This window comes from Pristis pectinata, chromosome 9 (assembly GCF_009764475.1).
Source record: "Pristis pectinata isolate sPriPec2 chromosome 9, sPriPec2.1.pri, whole genome shotgun sequence".
NCBI classification, from domain to species: Eukaryota; Metazoa; Chordata; class Chondrichthyes; order Rhinopristiformes; family Pristidae; genus Pristis; species Pristis pectinata.
The window spans coordinates 10,276,457-10,291,322 of NC_067413.1; the positions used below are offsets into that span (position 1 = coordinate 10,276,457).

Consider the following 14,866-nt stretch of genomic DNA (forward strand, 5'->3'; position numbering starts at 1 on the left):
CTCAGGCACAGCAGTCATTACTCAATGCCTTCTCAAGGTTGCATACACGAGAACAGGAAAATCATGCAAGGATTCTGCTTCCAAACACAAATCAACATCAGGCCGATTAACTCATTCATCTCAACACAGTGGAAGGACAAGATCCTCCTATGTTCACACTGTACAATACAAATGGAAATTACAAATTACTATTTACATAAACTTAATTTACAAATATTAATACTTTATCTTTCACTTACTGATCCCTTTTCCATGACACGATTGAGCATCACAACTGCTCTGCTTTTTTGTTCCCATACCATTTGCCAGAAATGTCCACATGAATTGGGAAGTGGACCCTGTTAGAAGAACACAAACAATGAAATTGATGTAATTTTTTTTAAAAAAGTACTGCATGTATAATATGAGGGACTGCTGTACCTACGAATCTGAAGTTTTTCATTTTCCAGTGACAATAAATGATACTTTTAAATTACTTTGTGATTTTACTGAAACACCAAACACAACTAATAAAAAGGCAAAACTTTCAGTTTAGCAATGTATGGGGTGCTCTCAGCTTCTGTCTGTCCCAAGTTGCCCATGAAATTCTGCAATTGCTGCAGTAAAGTTGTAACAGAACAGAAAAGTACACAAAATGGTGGAGGAACTCAGGTCAGGCAACATCTACAGTAGGGAATGAACAGTCAACATTTTGAACTTCTAACTCACGTACAGTCTCAAAGGCCAGATGATGACCTCCTGTTCCTAAGTCCTTACATTCCGAAGTCGAGACCCTTCATCTGCCAATTGACAATACGTAACAGCAATGACAATAATGTTTCTTCGGCACAGTCAGGATGAAGGGCCTCAACCCGAAACATCGACTGTCCATTTCCCTTCTTAGGTGCTACCTGACCCACTGAGTTCCTCCAGTATTTTGTGCGTTTTGCAGCAGGTTCCAGCATCTGCAGTCTCCTGTAACAGAACAGAGTACATGATGCAAAAATAAATTTTACTACTTTAATAAAAATTATATTCCAATTACTTTTTTTTGGAAAGGTTTAGATTTAAATAAAAGCTTTCAGAACTTAGATAAAACATTTTTTAAAATTCCATTTTTTCCTCTTTTTATTTTGTGACGAGTACATTTGAAGGTATATTCCCATGGGTAGATCCTGCTCTGTTACTCCAGCTAAAATAGTAACGAGGACAGACTAGGTGTCAAACATTATTAGATTTCAAAATATTCCTTTAAATTAGTATTCAGTTACTTCGTTCACACAATCCCCCCCCCCCACCTCAAATATGCAAGGGTAATATGAAGTTCTGCTTGTGTGCATTCTCTTGAAACCTAATCGAGTGAGCAACAAGATGAAACATTGAAAAATGAGCTTTGGTAGAGAACACAGAAAAGCAGAATAGTTTTTAAAATGTTGAGAAATTGGGAAATTGTGTTCAAAAGAACCTAGGTCCTTGTACACAAGTTACTGAAAGTACAGCAAGGAATTGGGAGCACAAATAGAATCTTGGCTTCCATTGCAAGAGGATTTGAGTAGAGGAATAAAGGTGTCTTACTGCGATTATATAGGGCTTGGTGAGAATGCACCTGGGAGTATAATGTATATTTTGGTCCTCTTATCTACAAAAAGATATACTTGCCACAATGTGAGTATAAAGATTCACTAGACTAGTTCCTGGGATGGCAGGTTTGCCATATGATGAGGGATTAAAATTCAGTAGTCCTTCATTTTTCAGAGTTTAGAGAAATTAAGAGGTGATCTCATTGAAACTTACAATTTTTAATATCAGCAGAGCTCAACAGAATGGATGCAGGAAGGTGGCTTCCCCTGGCTGAGGAATTGAGAACCAGAAGGTAATAATCTAAGAATAAAGGGTAAACTTTTTACAAATGAGATGAGGAGAAGTTTCTTCACTCAATGAGTACTGAATCTTTGGAATTCTCTCTGAGGCTTGAGGCTTAGTCATCAATTTCATTTGAAAAAGAGATAAATAGAGTTCACGATTTTAAGGGAATCAAGGGATATGGGATAGTGCAGGAGAATAGCAATGAGTTAGAATTTCAGCCATGATCTTGATGAAAGGCAGGACAGCCTCAAAGGCCAGATGATGACCTCCTGTTCCCAAGTCCTTATGTAATTTACCAATTAATTTAAATTGATGCCCTAAAAACCACTGACTTCTTTGCTAAGGGAAAAAAGCTGTTTTATCTTTGTGCATTTCAGTTTTGTGTACTTCAACTAAATATTCTCTCATTTCTTGCTAAAAGCTTGAAAATAGCAAACATTTAATTGTAGATGCACTGCAGTCATGATTATCATGACTGATAATGATGCAAGATCATTCTGAAATATGAATTGGCCCTTATTTCTCTAACAGAAGGCTCGCATCTGTAAAGAAACTTTAAGGCAGATAGTGATTTAAGACCATGAATAGCTTGGACCAGTGGTGTCCTAGCAGTTAATACATGTTGCTTCAGAAACATTTGTTTAGTAGTTGACCACAGCACTTGCAGCAGTACAGTAACTGTGTATTCTTTCAAGAGGAGCTCGTTTTTAGACAGCATCAAATTAATCATCTGTTCAGCTACAAGTACATGAAGTATTTATAATATTTTGTTTTATACGTATGTTTAATACAATACTATTCAAAATAAATTGGACTTTTGTTATCAACCCTATTGCACCAGTGGTTCCACAAGCAGCAGACTGAATTTTTTTTAATTGCAGTGGAACAAAATGATTATATAAAGAACTGAAGATTTAAAACTTAGATGCAATATGATTTTGCATCAGAAGAAAATTGAAGAAAACTTCAGGCCAAAAGATCAGTTGTGTTGACATATCTTCAAATTAAAAGAAATTGCCCTTCTGCTATTTAGAGCTAATCAGCAGTGCTAAAATGATACCAGAACATTAAGAGTTGTCAGTGTTAATACCAGAGTGCAAGCATCTCAGAATACAAGCTGTAATACTTCTACACTGTGACATTGTTATTTGTATCCTTATTTAGTCATGAAGTTCACAATAAATCAAAGAGCCAGTGAAGGTCAATATGCTAAATTTCAGTACAACACAATTGATTTACTGATGCAATATTAACCTGTCAAATAGAGCTCAAGTCCCACTCACAACAAGGCTTGTATTTGAACATAGAACACAGAACAGGCCCTTAAGCCTACAATGTTGTGCCGACATTTTATCCTGCTCCAATATCTATCTAACCCTTCCCTCCCAAATGTTAATCCTTCCCTCCATTTCTCTATCATTCATGTGCCTATCTAAGAGTCTCTTAAATGTCCCTGATGTATCTGCCCCCACAACCTCTGCTAGCAGTGCGTTCCACACACCCACCACTGTGTAAAAAAAACTTACTTCTGACATCTCCTTTATACCTTCCTCCAATCACCTTAAAATTATGCCCCTTCATGTAAGCCATTTCCACCCTGGGAAAAAGTCTGAATGTTCACTCGATCTATGCCTCTCCTCATCTTGTACACCTCTATCAAGTCACCTCTCATCCCCCCTTCTCTCCAAAGAGAAAAGCCCTAGCTCACTCAACCTATCCTCATAAGACATGCTTGCCAAACCAGGCGACAGCCTGCTAAATCTCCATTGCACCCTCCCTAAAGCTTCCACATCCTTCCTATAATGAGGCAACCAGAACTGAACACAATACTCCAAGTGTGGTCTAGAGTTCTATAGAGCTGCAACATTACCTCGCTGCTCTTGAACTCAATACCCTAATAACCCTATTGACCTGTGCGGCAACGTTGAGGGATCTATGGACGTGGACCCCCAGATCCCTCTGTTCCTCCACACTGCTAAGAGTCCTGCAATTAACCTTGTAATCTGCCTTCAACTTTGATCTTCCGAAGTGTATCACTTCACACTTTTGTGGGTTGAACAGATTAGTCTTGTGGATGGCAAGTTTCTTCAGTTTCAATAACATCACTACCAGCTGGCATGTAGGATTAACCTTGTCAAAGACAATCCGCGCTTCTGGAAAGAATCAGACAGCAGAAGAACCAAAGAACTTACGATAAATGCTTTATTAGCTTTCGCTAGCAGGAGTAAGAAAAATACAGAGACAGAGTAACCATGTAACTCTAACTCTATACCGACACCCACTCAAAGAAGGCTCGGCTACAGCATATTTTTATACCCTTTTTCGTGGGAACACTAGGTGAGAAACTACTCTTACACAGGCAATTGTTTACATAAAGTTTCATACATAACAAGATATAGGTATAAAAACTTCTTCCTACTTGCACCTGCTATTAAAACTATACATAACTAAATCACACCATAATGAAATCATTCTTTACCTTGAAAATCCTTTCACAGTGAGAACCATACTAAAAAGCATACTATTAACCCTTACACTGCAAGTCGTTAACCCTTGTGTTCCCAGCTGTCTTTCACAACCTCAGAAGCCATTTCCCAAACTGCCAAAACATCAAAGTGTGTAAATTCAATAACTTTACCTAGAAACCAAGAAATATTACAGATATACGAGAAGGAATGAAATGGAAAAAGGACCTTTTTTTTTTAAACTTTTTAACAAGTACCCAAGGATTTCAATGTTATCACAAATTCAAACAAGATTTAAATAAGCTCCAATCTAAGTATGGGAGTTTATTTGGCAACCATGTTCACCTGAATTTTTTCCTCTTCCTCTTCCATTTCTTATTGTATTGCAGTACAATGAAAGCTGTTCAAATTTTCTACACTCATCCAAGTGGCTATTAAAAGGTCAGTTATGTAAAAGCAGACTATCACTGTCAACTTTGTCTTTGTGAAACCTAGGCTCATACATGGAATTGTGTCACAGGACATTAACAGAGGGTGGAAACCTCGATCAAATTTTCCCTTCATCAGCACAAAAGTACACTGCAAGCTTTGAATGGCTGCATGGCTGAAGTCAACTCACTCCAAACAGAACCACAATCAAATGCCAGATCTTCCATTCTGTAAAACTTGATACCCTCACCTGTTATGTAATCAGGGAGTCTGCATCTCTCTCTGACACAGACAAAAATGGCACAGCGCAATAAGGGCTGGTGGCCATTTTCAGCAAGGCACAATCTGGTGAAAGTAACAATTTGACAGTGAATACAACAGTCAATCTGACCTTCACACAAGGTACATGTATACTATTTAATATACATAGCCTTCCACCAAATCAGTGTATGGAGACCTTATCTTAGGACCTGTTTTTTTTAAACAAGTATAGAAATGATTCAGATTCCTTCAGTGCAAAAAGAACATACCCATCATGCTTTAATAAGGTAGCCAAACCACATCCACAGAATGAGAAATCGAAAGTAACATCTGCAATTCTTCCTCAGGCTCCATTTATCCTAACCCTTCTATTCAATTTCCACAGGGAAAGTGATCTTTTAAATATGGAAATGACATATCATTTAGTTTCAAGGCTATCCTAAGGCAGGGAACTGCAAGAACAATTGCAAAGTTTACTTAATTGGTGATGTGCCTGATATGGAGAAAGTCTTCACCATACTACTGGAAAATGAACATGCAAAACTTGTGTGGCAAGTATCTAACCTTCTTCTCCCATTGCATTTGGTAACATAGCGACACACCTAATGTTTTATTGTTGTGCAGAATTCTGCACATTGGAATTCAAGGTCTGTGTGTAAAGCATGACATAAAAATAGACTTGAGAGAATTTCTTTGCTGAGAATAAATGAATTTATATTTCTTCACACCAGATTATGTCATAGTGAATCTGTGCTTTTCTTTCTTGCCTCAATAATCTTCTACTATGCTCCAACAAAAGTCTCGACCTTTGTATTAGATCTCTTGCTCTACCCCATGGAGAACTTTTAAAAAAAACAATATATTTTTAGACACCAGGGGAATGAAGATGTATGGAATTAGTGCAGGAAGGTAGCATGGAACTGAAAGATGAACCATGATCTGACCGAATGGAAAAGCATGCTAGAAGGGCTGAAGGGCCTTCTACATAAATACAAAACAGAAACAGGCCCTTTGGGTTCATGCCAGCCATCAACCCATTTACACTAATCCTACATTTTTTATGTTCTAATTTTTTTTTAATGCCTTGTAAAATTCTGTACTGTTTTCCAAAGAGTAAAATTAAAACCAACACAAACCATACCATTTCAGATTTACTGACCTCAAATTGCAATTGTCACCACCTTGCCAGTATGACCACCTTACAGTATTTCTTTGCAACTTCCTGGTATCTTGGTTATCTTAAATTTTCAGATCATTTATACTTTGGACATTAACCCCTCTACTCCCAAATCACTGACATAAACACTTAACAATGAAACACCAGGAAATGCTGCAAAATACTTGCAACCACTTTGAGAACAAGTCTTGGCCAGGACTGCTTTTCTCTCTTTCAACAAGTTTGCTCTCCTATACCAAGATATTCAGAGGAGACTCACTTCATATACATAGTGACAAATCTCAGAGTACAGTTACGACACAGTGGTTAATTTACCAGACCAGTTACTTAGATGCCTGGACTAACAGTTCCAAGAAGCAAGTTCAAATCCTACAGTGGCAGTTGTGGAACTTGAATTCAGTGAAACAAATCAGCTACGATTTAAATCAAAACAACCGGTCTCAGGAATAGTGGCCATGAAACCACTACATTGCCACAAACTCATGCCACTGTGTCATGTATACTCTGTCCACCAGCACAACAGTCCACTGTACTGCAGGAGGGTTTAATCCTGAGAGTCATTAACATCAAAGACTCATGACAGGTGACCAAACTTGAGAAAGGAAACCTGCCATACTCACTCAGCTGATAAATGAGTGTTCTTCCATGGTGAAGAACGCTAGGAAGATTCACTGAAGTTAGCAAAGACACAAAATATTCTCTGGATTTGGGGGGGGGGGGGGGGGGGTGGGAAGAGAAGGGGGGCATGAGAGAGGTCCTAAGTGTCTGACACTGAGAGAGCCAGGGGATTCCCCCCTGATCAATACAGAATACACAAGAGCAGCAACAAACATGCCTTACTTACTATGCTTGACACCGAAGTGCATTTGGCCCATCAGATCCATACTAACTCCCTACACACCAATCCCAACAATTCCATTCCTTCTTATTTCCCTGTAGACCCACAATTAATTTTCTCCCACATGCCTATATACTCTCCATTTATCTACATTAAAGGGCAAGTTACAGTGACTAACTAACCTATGAATATATCTTTGGGACATGGGAGGAAACTGGAGCACCCAGAATCCCATGCAGTCATGGGGAGGATACGCAGACTCCACATATTCAGCACCCAAGGACAAGTTCAAACTCAGGCCCATCAAAATTCAAGGCAATACCCAAACTGATGAGCCAACCATGATGTTGCAAGGCAGGCAAACTAAACAGGAAAAACCAATCCAGCAGAGCAATGTATTCCCATAGCCAACAGATTGTATCAAAGCTCTGCAGTTTTCCCACATCTAGTCATTAGCAGTGGCAGACTTCAACAAAATGTTCATCTTCAACAAAATGCAGAACATTCTACGATTGCTAAAATAAAGAGCAAAGCATTTGCAACTTCAATTTGTAGAGATCCCCACTATCACAGATCTTGAGTCAATATGATTTGATCCATGTGTCAGTAAGAAACTAAAGTTCTGGTACAGTAAAGGCTGTGGGAATGGACAATATCCAAGCTATAACACTGAACACATCTGCACCAGAAGCAGTTGCACCTCTAGCCAAATTGATCCAGTACAATTTGAAAACTGGTGTGCACACAATGTGGAAAATCGTTGAGGTACGCCACGTCAACAAGAATCCAATCCGGCTAATTATTGTTCAGTCAGGTATCAAGTGATGCAAGAATCATTGAAAGTGCCTTCAAGCAGCTCTTAAATCACCAATAACTTGTTCAGAGATGCTTAATTTACATTTCACCAGGAGCACTCATCACCAATCACCACAACTTTGGTACAAACTTGGGAAAAAGGTTGAATGTCAGAGACAAGGTGTTCTTCAGGAGCTCCTCAGACCAGTGTGCTAGGACCCAAGCAACTTCAGCTGCTTCATCCGTGGTCCTCCTTTTAAGTCAGAAGTGGAGGATGTTCACAGATTACACAAGGTTCAATTCCATTTCCAACTCATCAACAAGTGAAACAGTTATGCATCAAGACCTCAACTACAATCAAGCATGGGCTGATATCTGGCAAGTTATATTTGCACCACAGGAGTAATGGGAGACTATTACTAACCAGACAGCATCTAACTGAATCAACTTGACATTCTATGATCAGGAGAGAGGCTGGGTATACTGCAGTGAATGATTCACCGAGGACCAAAGCCTTTCCACCATCAAGGAGAAATTAGGATCATGAAAGAATACATTCCACTTACCTTGATGAATGCAGCTCCAAAAACACTCAAGCAACTCAACACCATCTAGAAATAAAGCACCCTACCTGAATGGTATGACACTTACTACACTAATCAATTATTGGTTCCACCACTGGCGCAGAGCAACTAAAAAAAAAAATCATAGAATTATAGAATGGTTACCGCACAAGAGGTGATAATTGGGCCTCATTATATCTGTGACCAGAGCAATTCTATATTTCCACTTTCTCACCTCTTCTCCATAGTCTTACAACAACTTCTCCACCATGCATCTACCCAATTCTCTCTCGAAAGCCACAACGTAACCTGCCTCTACCATATTTGCAGCATTCCAGGTTCTGACCAGAGGGCACTTTTCCTCAAATCACTCATAATTCTCTTCCCCTTTACAGGCCATCCCCGGGTAACAAATGAGTTCTGTTTTTAGTGACGTCTGTACGTTGATTTTATCCTCAAGGTGGAAAATACACAAAACTCACTCAATATGGTAACTACACCTCCACAGTATTGTAATGAATGGCATCAAAAACACACAAGATTGATAAGAAAGAGCAATTACTAAAAGTGGAGTGAGAGAGAAAACTAATTCTGATGTTTGAATGTATATACGTGTACGCCAGACTTTTGAATTTAATATTATGGGAGCTCATTCATCTGTCGGGGACGTCCATCAGTTGGCTGTTCTTAACCCAGGGATGCCCTGTATTTTGTTCCTGTGATCGCTAGTCCTCAACTGCTCCAAAGGAAAGAGTCTCCCACTACCCAGTCAGTGCAGACACCTTATCATTTTATATACTTGGATCAAATCTCCCCTTAACCTTCCTCCCTCTCCCCAAAGAAAATAGTCCCTGCCTCCCAAATCTATCATTCTAACTGTATAATCTCATCTCAGAAACCATTCTCACAAATCTTAACTGGACACTCTCTAATGCCTTCACTTCCTTGCTACAAAAGGCAGAAACCAGAATTTATCAATAATAGTTCTACTGGCAATTCTAGCTATTATCCCTGCCTCAAGAGTTTTCTCAATTTACCCTATGTCCAATGATTTATGCACACTTACGTTAGGATGACCTGATAGATTTAGATGGAGAGGGAGGAAGCTTGAGTGGAGCATAAATGGCCAGTATGGACAGGTTTACACTGAATGGCAGGCTGTGTATCCTGCCTTATGAATGTTTAATCCATAGTCCCAGATCCTTCTGTTCCTGCAGCCCTTTCAGAACAGGATGCTTTATTCTATATTGCATCTCCTCATTCTTCTTATGAGGATACATCACCTTACACTTCTCCATATTAAACTGCACATTCTACCTAAATATACCCTACTGCAACCCATCATTATCCTCTCCACTATTCACAACACTATCTAGTATTTTTTGTCATATACACAGGAGCAGTTCAAGGTGGCAATAGTTGCTGGTCTTGCCAGCATCACCTAAACGCTGTGAAAACAAAACCAAATTATGCATTCCAACAAGAAACACATAGAAAAACAATATTGCCTTTTATTAGATGCAATAAAATCTCTCCACTTGTCATAATTTGTTTAACCAAACTGAAAGAAGTTGGATGAGGCTGCAAAGGTCTCAGTCAAGCACTTGTGATCATGAGAAAAACAAGTTTCAGGAACAGTGAATTTGCAAAGTTTGAAACTGCTAAGAAGTTAAGCCAACCTCCCCACACATAAATACCAAAATAAATGTCCTCCCCAAACCAGGCATGGAGATATGCTGTTAGTGAAAGCTCGTGTGGCATTACAATTTTACAAGTAACATTACATTTTCCCTGTTCATTTAGGGTGAAGGTAAAATAATTGGATATCAACACAGTTCCCCCTCCCCCCACACACAATCCTACAGCAGAAATTTTAATATTCTCAATCACACCAGGCAACATTCACTCTTTGTGGCTTATTCTGTGTCTACCTACCTGGGTTAAAATGTAGTTTCTCTGGGCCTCTTCCATGATAATTAGACTTGCATTGATATAATCATTATCTGCTTTCTGAAGCTTAACACGGCTGTGGTCAACTACAATTAAAAAGTAAAAAAAAAATTAACAGATGTCAAACCAAAATTAACATTCTGGACCACGTTATTTTATATTGAATATTAAACTGTCGTTATTATTAAAACTTCAAAATGGTTGGTGGATCTGGATTGGAATTTCAGGCAGCAAATGGAATTAAATAAAAGAGACTGAGCAATTTCAAATCAATAGTTTTGTTCAGAATACACTTGTCCTGGGAGTAGTGGATAATGGCTTCTTAAAACAGGTGGCCTAAGAAAATGCTTAATTCTTATTAATTCAAGAAGAATAGAGCATTGGAAATTGAACATTCACATGAACTCAAAACAAGTTAGAATTTCTCAGAGACAGATTGGGCAGCCACCAACCCCACTCCTGACCCTTCTCTGATCGTCCCAAAGTTCTGGTCCATTTTGTAGTGGTATTAAGCCTGTGGGTTGCAAAGCAAAATTTGGTTTCCCCAAGGTATCCCGTAATCTCTGGCAGCCACAATATTGTATTGACTGAAGAACAGATCCAGCAGCCTAAGTGAGCACCTCTCACTGCCCCAGTAATATCAAAATACAGAAAAAAATTACTGTGCATCCTCTTTGACTGCACTGTCAGTTGATATAAGAGAAACCACAGAAGGTACACCACACCAAGCACAATCCTAAAATAATAAACTGTATGCTAGGCACATCATAAGATCCAACTTACACATTAAAAGACAAGCATTCCAGTCAGCATTGTCCAAGATGCTTAATTAGCCACAGCTAGTAAGCCACAACCTGAAACCAAGTGTCACTTACCACCAATTTTAGTTGATCATCTCCACCATGCAGATGGCCTCAAAATCTATTCCCAACTAACATCTTTGAACACCACTCCCCCACCCCACAAAATGTTCTCAACTTGATAGCCTGTATATTCTAATTTGTAGAAACTATCTCACACTCACAGATGTAGTTTAAAAACTGCAAGTTTTTTTTCCCTATTATTCAAAGGAGAAAGGGAATCCTACATTCAAATTATGCTTCATTACCAGGGATCTTTTAAAATGATGCACTGCTATCCAGCAAACTTCAGACAGTATTAAAACTACTTCAGAAGTTTAGTCAATTGCTGAAGCAAGTCATTTTATTTCCAGCAAAGTCACAAAACAGTAAGCAATATAAAATGACCAGTTAGTCTGTTTGTGGTGGCATAATGTGAGCAATAAAGATTAGTTAAATACTTCCAACTCAACTGGAAAGCAGAGCACTGCACTCCTGGAGCACTGCACTCCTGGAGCACTGCATGGAAATATCAATTCAGACAATAGGAACATCATATGAAATTTTGTTAAAGAATATTAAAGTCTATAGATGGGTTTGACTTTGCAAGTTGGACGCATCATCGACAATTCTTTTGAACCCAGTGACTGCTTACGCATTGCAATTAATTATTTTTCAGAATCCTGTGACACCCTTACATGAAAATCACATTACAAAACCCTAAAACACAACCTTCCTATTCCAGACATCTGGATCTGTCTACACACAGAATCTAGACTCAAAATATATTGAAAACATACAGAACACAAACTCAAAGTGAGCAATCCCAGAGTAAAAGCAGAAAAAATGATTTGGCAAAAGTCCCAAAACTTTTTGTAGCACATGGTCTGAATGGAACAATGGAGTGCATAATGAATGACATATACATGTGGGATCCCACAAGCTGACATTATAACCACACAAAAGCAACAAAATGTATTTTATATCTATATTTCCCTCCACTGTATTTTAATACTAATCAATTCAAGATAAAGTTGAAAACAGAAAGGCTCAATCTGCCTACCAGTATTTAAAATCAAAAATGATCACAGTAAAAGTAAAATGTTCCTCGAATTAAAAAATCTCATTTTGAATTAGAACCTGCATACTCCTGATAATTAAACATTTCCTTACGAGATTCTTAGTCAAATTACATAATAAAGAATGCTTATGCTTGCTTCCTCTCCAAAAATGGGGATATTTTATTCTTTCAAAGTTTATTTTTAAACATTTACAAAATTAAGAGTTTAAATGGAATATCTCCAATTTAAGACTGACTTATGGACAATACAAAGTTATTATGGATTGTTATACTGTATAAAAAAGGTTTTTATTCATGTAACAGCAGCAATATACAAGTTATATAAATAAGCCATAGTTTCCAAAAAAAATTTTTTTTAAATATGCATCATGAAGAGGCCAATAAAATTTCCATAATCATGTTTACAAAGGTTACATTGCAGATGTCAACAGGAAAAGTTCTACACTTTCTGGTAAATTGAAGCTCTGGTGTTCTCGGAAAGATGACATCACTGTTTCAGAAAAACGAACTAATGTAATACTATGAATAGTTCCTGATGCGACCTACACATGAACACAGCTGCTTAACCGTTTCACTGCTGGGACAGCACATTCATGAACTCGAATAATTTCTTAAATTTTCTTTAAAATTGTTAGCCAAAAGATTAATGCATTTTACCATCACTAAATGAGGTATACATCCTGTGGCTATTCTCATCATGGACTGTGCATAGTCCTTATGAGGCAGTTCTTAAATCAGCTGTTACAAACTACTTTGAAAACATTGTAAGTGAGCAGAGTAGGCGATTTGGCCTTTCGAGCCTGCTCTGACATTCAATAGGATCATGGCTAATCATCCCTTTCAATACCATATTCCTGCTCCCTCCCCATACCTCAATACCTTTTGTATCTGGAAATTTATCCAACTCTTTCCTAAAAATATTTAGAGAATTGTCTCTACAGACACTGTTAGCAAATTCCACAGGTTCACCACCCAACAAGCGAATTTCTCCTCATCTTAATCCTAAACCACCTGCCCTCTGGATATGATGAAGAATGAGGAATCACAGCTTCATGTCAGAGTTTCTAGCCATGACAGAATTCCATTAGATCCCTTCTCATTCTAAGATCTGGCAAATAAGACAAGCCAGTCTTCAGTTTCCCATTTTCTCTCCTCCTTTCTCTTTAAAAATAGGTGGGGTTAGATATGCCACCCTCCAATATGCAGGATCTATTCTAAAATGCTATAGAATTTAGAAAATAACAATCAATGCAATCATTATTTCCAAGATTACCTATTTTTCAATTCTCTGGAATGCAAATTCAGGCAATTTCAGTGCCACTACTTTCTTACTAATGCTAATTTCTTTTAGTTCCTCACCTTTGTTAAGGAACCAAGAATCCAACATTTCTAGAAGATTACTTGCATCCTCTTCTCCGAGGACAGAACCGAAGTATTTGTTTAATGAGTCTAGCATTTCCCTCTTCCCCATTATGAATTCCCCCCCTTTCTAACCACAGGGGCCTACAGTCCAATTTTATGTTTTCCAAAAGTTGACTTTCATACTGTTTTTGTTCTCCAAATCATTTTTTAATCCTCTGTGCTGAGAACTAAACTGCTCCAATACTCAGGATTGCTACACTGTGTGGAAATCTTATGACTCCTCTTTGGATCTCATACTACGCTTCCTTTGTTAGCTAGCTACGGTTGGGTCACTTTATTGATTTTTTTGTGTCTACACCAGTCAGGAATGAATAACTATTATAGTTCTTCCATTCATTCTTTAAATGCTAGCCATTGCTTATCCACGAAAGCCTTTCAATGAAACTCTCCAATTTCAAAGGACCACATACAGGAGGATTGCACAATACCTAGTCAAGATAATCCACTCCTTAATTGGCTGCTCAAGATACTGGTCCAAAAAGCCATCCTGCATACTCCAGGATTCCCCCTCTTCAAATATTATTACTGATTTGGTTTCATCCAGTCTATATGTAGATTAACGTGATGCATAATTACTACAGTACTTTAGTTTTTACACACATCTTTAATTTCCTGTTTGATATCTTTTCCAACATTACCAGTACCATTTGTAAGCCTTTGACACCTTTCTCATTGTCATAGAATTGGAAAGACAAAGCATATGGCCTTTCATCGGCCCACTGTGTCTGTGCCAACTATCAACTACCAATTTACACCAATCCTATATTAATCCCTTTTTAAAAAAAATCTCCCCACGTTCTCATCAAAATCAGATTCTACCACTCACTACACACTAGGGACTATTTACAGTGGCCAATTAACATGCCAACCCACACATCTTTGGAATGTAGGAAGAAACCAGACCATCTGGAAGAAGCCCACAAAGAGAATGTCCAAACTCCACAGACAGCACTCGAGGCCAGTGCTGAACACAGGTCTCTGGCACCGTGTGCCACTATGTCACACAACTTCAAAGTTCCAGATATTGTTTTTGCACATTCATTCAAGTCCATAATTACATTTACCATGAACTGTTTCTTACATTTATCTATCTAGATTTCTGTGGGCATTGTGCTCCATCAACATCAACTGATTTGTCATAACCACATCTGACCCTTTTTCTACAATTTTGTCATAAATGCTTTTTATACTGATACATCTG

The 14,866-nt window shown here is 38.2% G+C and overlaps 2 protein-coding genes across 9 annotated transcripts in view; one reads left to right on the forward strand and one right to left on the reverse strand.

Annotated features, from left to right (window-relative positions):
• Nucleotides 1-14,866, forward strand: part of LOC127574209 (melanocortin receptor 5-like) — a 286,745-nt gene that overhangs the window by 239,703 nt on the left and 32,176 nt on the right. The gene's annotated exons all lie outside the window — the stretch shown is intronic.
• Nucleotides 1-14,866, reverse strand: part of ptpn2b (protein tyrosine phosphatase non-receptor type 2b) — a 56,894-nt gene that overhangs the window by 20,109 nt on the left and 21,919 nt on the right. For 6 of the 8 annotated variants that reach the window (XM_052023014.1, XM_052023015.1, XM_052023016.1 and 3 more), the window contains exons 3-4: nt 10,309-10,409; nt 240-338 (exon numbers count right to left, since the gene is read on the reverse strand). In XM_052023014.1, coding sequence (XP_051878974.1) covers nt 240-338; nt 10,309-10,409 — 200 coding nt within the window. Of the gene's footprint in view, nt 1-239; nt 339-10,308; nt 10,410-11,106; nt 11,180-14,866 lie in introns of those variants that run through there. The other 2 variants (XM_052023018.1, XM_052023019.1) reach the window with 2 other exon arrangements.